This window comes from Sander vitreus, chromosome 3 (assembly GCF_031162955.1).
Source record: "Sander vitreus isolate 19-12246 chromosome 3, sanVit1, whole genome shotgun sequence".
Classification (NCBI taxonomy): Eukaryota; Metazoa; Chordata; class Actinopteri; order Perciformes; family Percidae; genus Sander; species Sander vitreus.
In genome coordinates this window covers 6952299-6963634 of record NC_135857.1, presented here as the reverse complement: position 1 = coordinate 6963634, position 11336 = coordinate 6952299, and the positions used below count along the sequence as shown (strand labels likewise).

The 11336-nt window shown below is 40.1% G+C and overlaps 1 protein-coding gene across 1 annotated transcript in view; it reads right to left on the bottom strand.

Annotated features, from left to right (window-relative positions):
- Nucleotides 1–430: 430 nt before the first annotated feature.
- Nucleotides 431–11336, bottom strand: part of ngef (neuronal guanine nucleotide exchange factor) — a 31934-nt gene continuing 21028 nt past the window's right edge. Inside the window, exons 10-15 of the mRNA XM_078245829.1 lie at nucleotides 10452–10541; nucleotides 8415–8578; nucleotides 7075–7233; nucleotides 3101–3180; nucleotides 2907–3011; nucleotides 431–2752 (exon numbers count right to left, since the gene is read on the bottom strand). Coding sequence (XP_078101955.1) covers nucleotides 2541–2752; nucleotides 2907–3011; nucleotides 3101–3180; nucleotides 7075–7233; nucleotides 8415–8578; nucleotides 10452–10541 — 810 coding nt within the window. The 3' untranslated portion in view covers nucleotides 431–2540. The remainder of the gene's footprint in view (nucleotides 2753–2906; nucleotides 3012–3100; nucleotides 3181–7074; nucleotides 7234–8414; nucleotides 8579–10451; nucleotides 10542–11336) is intronic.

The window sequence follows — 11336 nt, the reverse complement described above, 5'->3', positions numbered from 1 at the left end:
TGAAAGTTAGTATGGAAAACGTAAACAAGAGTTGTGATGTTCATGTTCCTATAGGCTATCCATATAGGCTCGTTAACTCCAGGAAAGTGAAGGAAGGTTTTGGTAGGTCTATTCAGCAATCACTGTATTTAAGTACCTGGCTGCGAAGACACCTTAATTTCCCCGCAGGGATTAATAAAGTAATCTAGCACATTAACTCTTTTTTGAAAAAGGCTAAAACCACCTAAAGCGAGCAAATAAACTTTTTTGCAAATTTTAGGATGTTTTTTTTTAGAATTTTGCTGTTTCCATCAACATTTTCTAATGCGATACTTCAAAATGCATGTCATCTCCCCTCTCTCCCCCCTTTCGTGTCTACAGCTGTCCTATCAATTAAAGCCCAGAAAATAATCTTAAAAAACAACAACATAATTAAAGCAAGTCATGCACATCTTTGATTAATGCTTTTTTATGAACAATAATTTACATCTTACAAAATGAAATAATTATTTAGTAATTATTAGCTCGAACATCATATGTTTGCATTACTGTACACATGCCATATTTAAAGACACACAAGGCTTTACAATCATGCTGATCCATAGCTCATAGTGTTGATACATTCTATACAGTTACGACATATTGCAGTTATTTGGCATTAAATTGCTGTTCAGGATTTATTCCTTGTGTGTGTGTGTATGTGTGTGTGTACTATGTGTGTGTTATATTGACCAAAGTGATATTCCACACAAAATGTATCTTTTGAGTATTAAACACTGCAGGCTTAAAAAACTTGCTTGAGTACAAATTGTAAACACAGTCCAAGCTGCACTTGGTAATATATTAGTTTGCATACCATCAAATAAGGAAACTCATGTCTGTCATATTCAATTTACTTCATCATATGCAGTGATTGCTGGGAAATACTGTTATCCGCAGGGGTTAAAGTGGGATCTGGCAGGTGAGGGAACCCTAACATCCAATACACAGCACTTAAAGAAAACCCAATTAGTTAACAGTTTACCACTCTCGTTATTTCCTTCTTCTAAAACAGTGGTTAAGAACACAATGAGCAATTGCCAGGAGTTGATTTTTCATTAAAACTACATAATGACTCGTTTGGCTTGCTTCTTAAGTTACCATATGACCGGTTACTAACATGCATTTAAATGGCTATTTTTTAGGGATAGACTGATTATCGGCCCTTATTGGGCCGTTTTTTGGCAGTTTTCAGATTATCTGTATCGCCGTTTTATTTGCCTGATAACTGATAAAGTTAATTAATTAAAAAGTGCTCTACTTTGGCTCGGCTACAGCTCCGTGTCTGTTGCTCTGCTTCGGTTTTACTCACCACTGAGACTGACTTAATGTCCTGCCCACAACACTATCTGACTATATTTTACTGGGTATTATGTTGAAAGTTTCTAATTCATTAAATAATTGCTCAAGCATTTAAACCAAGTTTTGTGTTGGAGTTTGTAACATTCGGTTCCAACTATCGGTTATCGGTTTCATTAACTACTAATAATCGGTATCGGCTTTGAAAAACCAGTATCGGTCGATCCCTACTATTTTTATACTCCGAGTCTGACACAGTCAGTCCACAGAAAAACACAGTGCCGCTGTGAAAACTTGTCACTGTTGGAATCCACTGTTACTGCCATTGTTCTCCATAATTGAGCAACCTTTTACAGCTAGCAATCAGGTCCGGCTGTAGTCAGTATTTCATACTCGACTAGATTTTGGGTGGATATCACTTTAGCTGACTCATTTTTCAAATATTCATAGACAGACTTTTAGAATAATCATTGCTAATTTTTATACAATACAATTTTATTAGACACTTGTACGGTGGCCCTGAAAGCCAAATGCACCGATTTTTGCAGCGTGTTTTATTTTGTCTATTTGCATTTGTGTTGTGGGATATAACTCAGTGTTGAAAGGTATTTTACAATAAAATTAACACATTAACATTTTAAAACTTGCCCATGCAGCGGAGGATTGTTTACTAGTGATGGGCAAAAAAAGCTTCATGAAGCTTTGTGAAGCATATTATTTATTTTCTGAGGCCACTAGATGGAGCTCTTTTGTTTAAAGAAATGGCTTAAGGAATGGCAATTCAGTGTGATTTCAACCCTTTGTTGAACTGAGATCGCCATCTAGTGGGCTTAAGAAAATACAGAAAATGGTTCACAAAACCTTCATGACGCTTCATTTGGCCATCACTAATGTGTACAGTACCTTTACAAGATTTTTAGGATTCTTGCCATCCTTGCACACAGCTCCATATAAAACAGATCTTTCCTCCATGCATTACACACCACAGTGTTTGGGCCTACAAAACACCTTCAGCACAAGTTTATATGAGACATGCAGCATTGCTTGTACAAGGTTATTGACTCAAGCATGTTGATCATTTGGATTTCTAAAAGTGAAAATCAAAAGGACAAGATGCCATTGTATGGGATTTAAGTCACATGTATCCTGATTAGTTTTAGCGCACTTGGCCCTGAATGGTGACATTCATCACTGTTACTGCTTCACTGATTTACTCTACTGTTCTAGAAGTTGGAGGCCCGTGGGGTGCGTCTCCCCACCCTTAAACCAACCCTGGTTCCAGTTGGCGGGCCTCCTCCACCTTCCTGGGCCTGCAGAATCCTGAAGGCCTCTCTCAAATTCTGAGCTCGGACCTCCTTGCTCTGGATCTCCTCTACTACTCGACTAGGGAACCAGCCCCTTTCGCCATCGTGGAGCCTTTCACCCATCATCCAGCCTGTGATACAGAAGACACAGAATGGCCATGATGATGGAACGAGAAGACAATGCACAAGATAACATGTCACTCACATTTTAATTATTTATTTATTTTACAAGGAGAACAAACAGTCTCAAATGGGATATATGAGCAGATTTGTGCCTCTACACACCATCATCTGTTCTCTCTAGCAGGTTCAAAACATCAGCCATCTCAATGGAGATTTCATCCGGCTCCTGAGACGAGTACGACTGAATACACTGAACCTGTGGAGAGTCTGAAAAACATCACAGATAGTTTGAGTTCACATCTCCACGTCTGCATGCTGAGGACTGTACACAATGGTGGTGTTATATTGTGTCTCACCTGGTTGGTGGGCACTAGTAGACATGAAGCGTGTGCGTCGGTTAGGAGTGAGAGCACACATCCATCGAAGCTTATCACTCCTGTTTACAGAATGCCATTGATGAGTAACTAGTTAAAGATACATTTTTGTCTAGCAATATACCCTCTAAATTAAAATCTCACCCTATCATATCCAACCTCTGTAATGTGTGGAAGAAGGTCTTGCTGTACAGAAAGCTTGTAATATCAAAATCTATCTTACACTGCATGAAAAGTGGGATTTTCGTCAGTAAGCGGCACTGTAGATTGTTGTGGAAGTTTAGGTTTACGACTGCACACGGCAATTTGCAGGCAACATCGAAAACTGCCGTGAATTGTCAGAAATTGACGTGGGCTTTGCTTGGCAGTTGGCCCCCCCATGACCCCCCTCCCCCTAATTCTAGGGGAGGCTTTAACATGTAAATGTAAATCAGGATAGCAGGGGGAGTTTTACACCAGGTGACATTTTTCTAAAAAGTATTAACTTCATTTTAAGAAAATCTCAGGTATAAATAGATCAGGTTCATTAATTTATGTGTATGTCATTAGCAATGGCCAATGTTATGTAACAAAACAAATTTAAATTTAAAACAATTGATTTCAACAATTAGTTTTACTCAGGCTTTGCCACAAAGGTAAAATGTGCATTCCATGCAAACAACATCACAGTCTCCTGGAGCTCAACCACTGTGCATAGTGGCATGACTACAGTGACCTTTTCTTTGGTCTTGCTTAAATGCACAGTGGATGTGTTAACCACACATCTCCCAGCAATGCGCTCAAAAGGCAGAAATGATGCTGGGTATGACGTGTCTGTTTCCTGCAAGCTCCAAACTTCTATTGGTTTTCCAAAAAAATGTCTGTCCGGATGGGGATGAAGCCAGGAAACTTGCGCAATAACATCTTTAAATGCAGTACCTTTTGACACAATATTAACAACTATAAAGATCTAAGAGAAGTCTTTCTGCTGACACCAAAACACTGTGCTTTACATAAAGCATATATCAGCTGTGTCATTGCATGATAAAGTCCCAACCATTTGTCTTCCTAAAATACTGGCAAATTCAGCACCATATTGAAGCATGGCATATGAAGCTGTTGGCTCTGCTGAAATTGCCTCATAATCTGGACTTCAATTGTCCTATTGTTGTTATTAAACTTTCCCAGTATTCCATTAAAACGCTCAAATGAAAAACACCAAAAAGAATAAACTGGTCCATAATCTAAGTCGACGGCAATATTTGTAGTCGACGTGTCGTTTTACTATTGACCCCCTATTTTTGGTCTACCGTCTCAAACGGCTCACTGTAATTCACCTCCACACCAGTATGTGCGCTGTGCGCGCCCTGCTGGTTAATCTGCTATCCTCTTTCTTCCCCTTCCCCCTGCCTTCACTGCTTTGATTTGAAAAATGGCGGAGGCAGATGAGTCCTCCGAATCAAGTCTGAGAATTAGACCAAAAGCTTCCAAAGTATGGGAGTATTTCAGGCTAACTGGTAAAAGAGTGGTCTGTACACTCTGTCAAACTTCACTTGCTTATCAAGGGAGCAAAACCACGATGCACGAGCACCTAAAAAGGAAACACACAGGAATTGTTCAAGATGCGCCCACAGAAAAGGAAAAGACAACGTAAGTATATGATTATTAATGAAACGGCGAGCTAGTCTGTACTGTTTAGTAACTCTTGAGAAGTACAATGACTGCCTTTGGATGTTAAACAGGCTACTTAGACTTTGGCAGTAATGTTTTAAACCCCGCCATGCGCGCGAGTGTAAACGCATAGCTGTTTGGTCTTGTAATTTACAGGAAACAGTATGCCGTCTTCACAACTCAGAGACAAATTGTAGGCACTATGAACTGGAGCAAGAGTAAGATTTAAAGAATATGCTTTCATTGAATGAAAGACTAACCTCGCCTCATAACGAGGCCATGACCTTCTATTTGCTCGGAGCTATGTCTGCAAGTCCATATTTACATGATGCTGATAATGACGCCATTGTGTGTTTATTCATACCACTCTCATTTAATTGTTTTCCAGCTGCCTGTAAGACATATACGAGACAGCACGCAGGAGCTTCAGGTATAAACAACCAGATCTGGCATCGCGGGCGGAAGCTGTGAAGAGTTCTTTTTGTTGTGTCCATAAGCAGTGCATCACACAGTACTGATTGTCTTTATTGATTGATTTTACAGCTGCTGGAAGCGAGACAGAGTGTGCAGGCTGTGGGTGAGGTGGACATTTGGAAGTGCGCCACCATAGACCTGATGATCTGAAATACAGGGCAACGCACCACAGACGTCTGCAAAATGAACCGAATTCAGACAGAATGCCGCCAGTTATCAACAGCTCCGAGGCGGCCGCGGCAGGCAGACAGTTGACGGTGCCTTAGGATTTGGCTTCTCGTGACCCAGGGTGACCAATGGCCTAACCCGTGACAGACCTGCCAACCAATCACGAGTGATTTTTCTTGCTTAAAAGTAGTGGTTTCATCCAATACTGAGTGAGGAAATTCAAGCCAGGCCAGACATTCTCTGGCCAGGCGCGGTGTCGCTGCTATTCATATGCTAATTAGAGCCTTTCACACCTCCGCAGGAGCTCTCCACATATCCTCATGGTTCGTTTCTGTCAATATGTGTCTCTTTTTAATATAATATATCTCTTTTTTATGGAAATATTGGCTAGAAAACACCAGCGCCCTGGGTGGTTGGGGGGGTATGGTGCTTTGCTCAAGAGCACCTTGGTAGTGCCCAGGAGGTAAACTGGCATCTCTCCAGCTACCAATCAACACTCCGTACAGGGACTTGAAGCAGTGACTATACAGTTCCCAGCCCAAATCCCTACGGACTGAGCTACTGCCACCCCTAAATAATGATAACCCCTGAAGGAGGCCTTTTACCGGATTTAGCATTTTTGTGATTAAGAAATGTGGGATATTCCGGTATTATTCTGGTTTTAGAAGCAGTTTTGAAAAATGTATGCAACGCATTCAGAATCTGTGTCTCAATCTGGGTTTTTGCCGCAGTTTGTGACAGTTTACGGCCTCTTGTCTAGTTATGGCTTATGGTCAGCCTAGTCGGAATATTGTCTTTTTCGTAATAAGGGCAACAACCGGAATATTATGTGCATGTAAATGTAGTCAATGTTATACTGTTTGACATGTTCCTTATACTTCACTAATTTGCAAGTGATTATAAAAGTGAACAATCCTGAAATGCCCATTAAAATGTTTCATATTTGATCAGTGTGAGCCAGATGTACTAATATATAAGTTTTGCGCATCAAGGGTACACACATTACTCTTTTATGTGTATTCTCTACAGAAATATTTACATGACTTACACAGATTGCTTTTTCATAAAATTGCTTTCTGAACAGTTAACAATCAGAAGATGAATTTAATAGTAGTTAAAGCTATAGTGCGTAGTTTCTGTCACCCCCATGAGGAATTTTAAGTATTGCATCCACATGACACAAGCCTTCCGTAACCACGCCCCCCACCACGCATGTGCTAGTAGCCAAGGAGGACACGGAGGATTAAAAAAACAAGATGGACTCTTCAGAAGAGGTAATTATCTTCACTTGAGTTTCTGCGCGCGAAAGTTGCCGACGACACAATCTTCTGAACATAGCCATACAGAGAAATACAGAGAGAGTTTTGTGGAGCTGATAGTCTTAATTAGCTTTGTATCAACTCATTTGGCAATGCCTTTAATGAAACGGACGTTCATTAATATAAAAAAGGTACGCACTAAAGCTTTAAGCTTCCTGCTAAAATCACATATCTACTATCACAAAACGCCATGGTTTTCACAAACAAACCCATCCAGAGTTTGTTTGGAAGCAGAGCGAGGCCCAGCTCTTAACGTGATCTCTTCATTTTCTCTCATTATCCTTACCCACATCTCATTCGCAACCGCTATGTGAACCATAAGATGATTGTGCTTCTGATACTCACATACTGCAGGTCTTGAGCATGTAGCTGACTGGACGCTCCTCTTGGTTCTCCAGCAGTTTAAGATTAAAGACATTGGCCAGTAGCTGGCCCTGGTCTTCAAGATCTTCAGTCCTCAACATGGCCCGTGTGCATGAGTCAAGAACCTGGAACTTCTCCCCACTGACAACAAGTTGACTAAATTAACATTCACTGAATGTAAACATTCACTCAGTTTGTGGTGTTGAATTATATTGCATTATTCTGACCCACACCACAAGTTGTCAGTTTAGAGGGTAGTTCATACAAAAAAATATTCTAGCTTGAGCTACCTAATCTGACGCAAAAAATTGCCTTTAAAAGGGTAACTTCGTGTTTTTTCAATCTGGACCATATTTTCCCACGTTATGTCTAAGTCACTGATGGGAACAACGATCTTTGGAATTTGTCCAGTATTAAATAAGATCTGCAGCGAAACAAGCTGCAATGTTACTTTAATGGGCAATTGTGCACCTTCAATTTACGTCCACAAAAATTGCTTGTTTTGCCACTGACATGCTCAGATTATTATTCTAAGTGTCTGACAACATTATGGAAAGAATCCCTACAGAGATAGACCTTTTTGTTAAAGAGTAAGATCCTTTTTGTTTAACATAAAATCCCTGCAACGCTATCGCTGTGTGTGTGTGTGTGTGTGTGTGTGTGTGTGTGTGTGTGTGTGTGTGTGTACTCCTGTTATATTGACTAAAGTGATTTCCACACAAAATGTATCCTTTGAATATTAAACACCGTAGGCTTAAAAAATGACAGTTTGAACTTGGGTACATGGCAGGTAGAAAATCAGGACTGTTTGGGATAGTGTGCAAATTGTAAACTCACTCCACTGTGTGTGTGTGTGTGTGTGTGTGTGTGTGTGTGTAAGTTCTTGAGTGAGTGCACCAACTAATAAATGTATTCCAAAATAGGCTTGTACCATGATTTATTGAGAAAAAACAAGCAATTATGTAAAATCAGATATTCAGCACCCCCTTATAGCCAAATAAAATGACCCTTTGTTTATAACCACATTTTCCACCACTGCGGTGATTCGACTAAGATTTGAAGTCAAATTAGGCTCCTTAGAATTGTCGACTAGTCAACCCTAAATGCAATACAGTTCAACACCACCACATACTACATCCTGCATCATAAAGTTAAATCAACCCCTCTCTTAAACAGTTCCAACACAAACTGCACATTAGAACCTGCATGAAAGGAGGGTTTATTGCAGAACTGTTGTATTAGACTGCATTAGTTTAGTTTAGTGTACCAAATAAATGGTGAACTGAGTGTTTCACAGTGAGAATACATTGGCAAATGCTTACCTTGAGCTGCGCTTGGTGACCAGCAGCAGATTGTTAAAAAGGAACAAGTAGACCGGTTGGTAGAGCTTACGACTCCGCATGGTCCTAGTACTCTTCGGTCCAGCCATCAGCTGCACTTCACCCTTCTTTAGCAACCAGCGCGAGTGGGAAATGATGGGCACAGACTGCAGAGGACAAAAGGTAGAGGTTCACTGTTATGTTTATACATTTCCTATACAAACTATATTTTATAGTTCCTGCACAGTGCAATTGTGATGATTTGGTTTGTATGTCATTTGGTCCATTTAGACATTAAAGAAACTCTGTAATGACTTGTTAGAGAGCCTGCCCATAATCACAGAGTCAAATAAGTTCTGATCTGTGAAATAGGGCTGCCACTAACAATTATTTTCATTGTCGTTAAAACTGTCGATTATTTTCGCAATTAATCAATTAGTTGTTTGGTCTATGAAAAAATTGTCAAAAATGGCGATCAGTTTCAAATGATCGCCACAAAAAATTGTCAAAAATGGCGATCAGTTTCAAATGAAGACATTTGGGTTTTGGAAAAACTGATCGCCATTTTTGACAATTTTTTCATTGTTCAAAACATCTCAAAAACATCTTCAGTTTACTAGAGGAGCGAAGAAACTAAAACATATTCATATTTAAGAAGCTGGAATCAGAGAATTTATAAAAAATAATTCATGAAAATATTATTAATCGCTTATCAAAATAATTGCCGATTAATTTAATAATTGACAACTGGTCGATATTGATTCATCTTTGCAGCTCTACAGTGAAAACAGTGTTGGAGTTGGGTAGTGAGTGTGACACTGCAGCATCCACACTCAAGACATGTTCCTGTGGCTATTTCTCCACAAGTGAATAGAGTCAGAGTGGTTGCTCTGGTCCTAAGCAACTGTTGATCTCAGCAAGCCTTTATGAATTTCAGAGGGATTGTATAATCCCATTATTTTGTCATTCTGTAAATTCTGAAAGTCTCTTAAAACTGAAAACCATGAGCCAGCACATTTTATCAAAAAGAAATCCACATGATGACCACAATTACAGTTATCACTATTAGCACTATTTGCAGTGAAAAATGGCTGCTATTAGTAGCACAGTAACACTATAACACAGGGCTCTTGTGCTCATATAGCACATGCATCTCTGCCTCTCTCCATCTATGACAAACCACTACCTAGTTATTAGTGATGGCCAAATGAACCATCAGTTGTATTTGTTGAGCCCACTAGATGGCTCTCTTGGTTTCAAGAAAAACTTCATCAAGGCTTTCTTTATTACTGACACAGTAAGCTATCATTACTAACATTGTCAACACAAGGGTACCACGTCTTCAGACCAAACAGTATGTCTTTAGCGCTTTACCATCTGCACTACAGCCCTCTATTGGTCACAACATGCATTAGCAGGTGCAACAGTCTCCACAAAATTCATTCCCTCTTAAATTTTAACTACCCAGGAGTTCACTGTGACCCAAAATATTGTGGGATACAGATGACTACAAAGGATGAACCACATGTCTAAAACAGGGCCAAAGAAAGCCAGATTTCTCAGCTACATTTCTCAAACCTTTGAAATGGGACTTGTTGACATATGACGAGTCTTGAAATCCAGACCTGAAGAAGGTGGTCTCTTAATTGGGACACAGCTATAGTCTGAACAAATCCCCTTAATCCTGAACACCATTATTGTATTGCACTGCTCAATTGTTACTAACAGATTTAGCTGATTTTCTCCTTCCACTTTGTTACAGCTATATCAGCAAGGAAAAAGCTGGGCACAAAATCTGCAATGTGCCCAGGGGTGTCGGACTGGGGGGGGAAAGGGGACTGAGTACCCAGGGCCCTCATGTGAGGAGGGTCCAAAAAAATGCTAGAATGAATAGCTGTGGATGCGGGGAGGGGCCAATAGAAAATGCCTTTCTACAGGGCCCAGAATTTTGTGCTACGCCCCTGAATGTGCCATCATGAAAAACAAAAAACTGTGTGACTTCATTACATTCAAAATGCAAGACAATAAGACTTAGATTACCTTGGATTTGAACTCCAGTGTTTTCTCAATACTGATTAGCTCCTCAGTACGACTCATTTTTCGCACTCCCTCGTTACACTCTTTCACAATCTGAGGAAGACATAAACATACACCATCAATCCATAACCTTAGAACATCATGTGATATTGTTTTCTCTTCTTTATCTTATCTTTATAAAAAAAAAAAATAAACATTTGCTGCATTGCTGCAACTCTGGAACTCAGTTCCTAGAGAACCCTGGCTGCACTTGTAATTCATGCCAGGAAGCATGGCCTTGGTGCAGGGCTGGTTATGTTGAAAAGCTAGCAAGATTTTCTACCAGTCTGTTGTGGCCAGCGCTCTGTTCTCCTCCGCCATCTGCTGGGGCAGCAGCATCGGAACCAGCGACACAAACAGACTGAACAAACTGATCAGGAAGGCTGGCTCCGTTATTGGCTGCAAACAGGACACTTTTGAAGCTGTGGTGGAGAGGAGGTCACTGAACAAACTGTTATATATCATGGATAACCACGACCACCCTCTCCACCCCACACTGGTCCAACAGAGGAGCACCTTCTCTAAGAGGCTCCGACAGCTTCGATGTCGCACGGACCGCTACAGGAAATCATTCCTACCACAGGCAATTAAACTTTTGAACACTTCATCACGGAGTGTGAGATAAGACTCATATACATCACAACTGCACTGAATGCACCTTGCACAACATTGCACAATAGGTTTATCTACATCCTATCATTACTAGTGAAACAGTTGTACATTTTTACTCCCCAACTTGCACATTAAGTTTATCCATATATATTGTAACAGTTATACATTTCATTTCCAAATTGTATATATTTTAAATATTGCTCGTGTAGTATTCTATTACTATTTAATGTATATTGT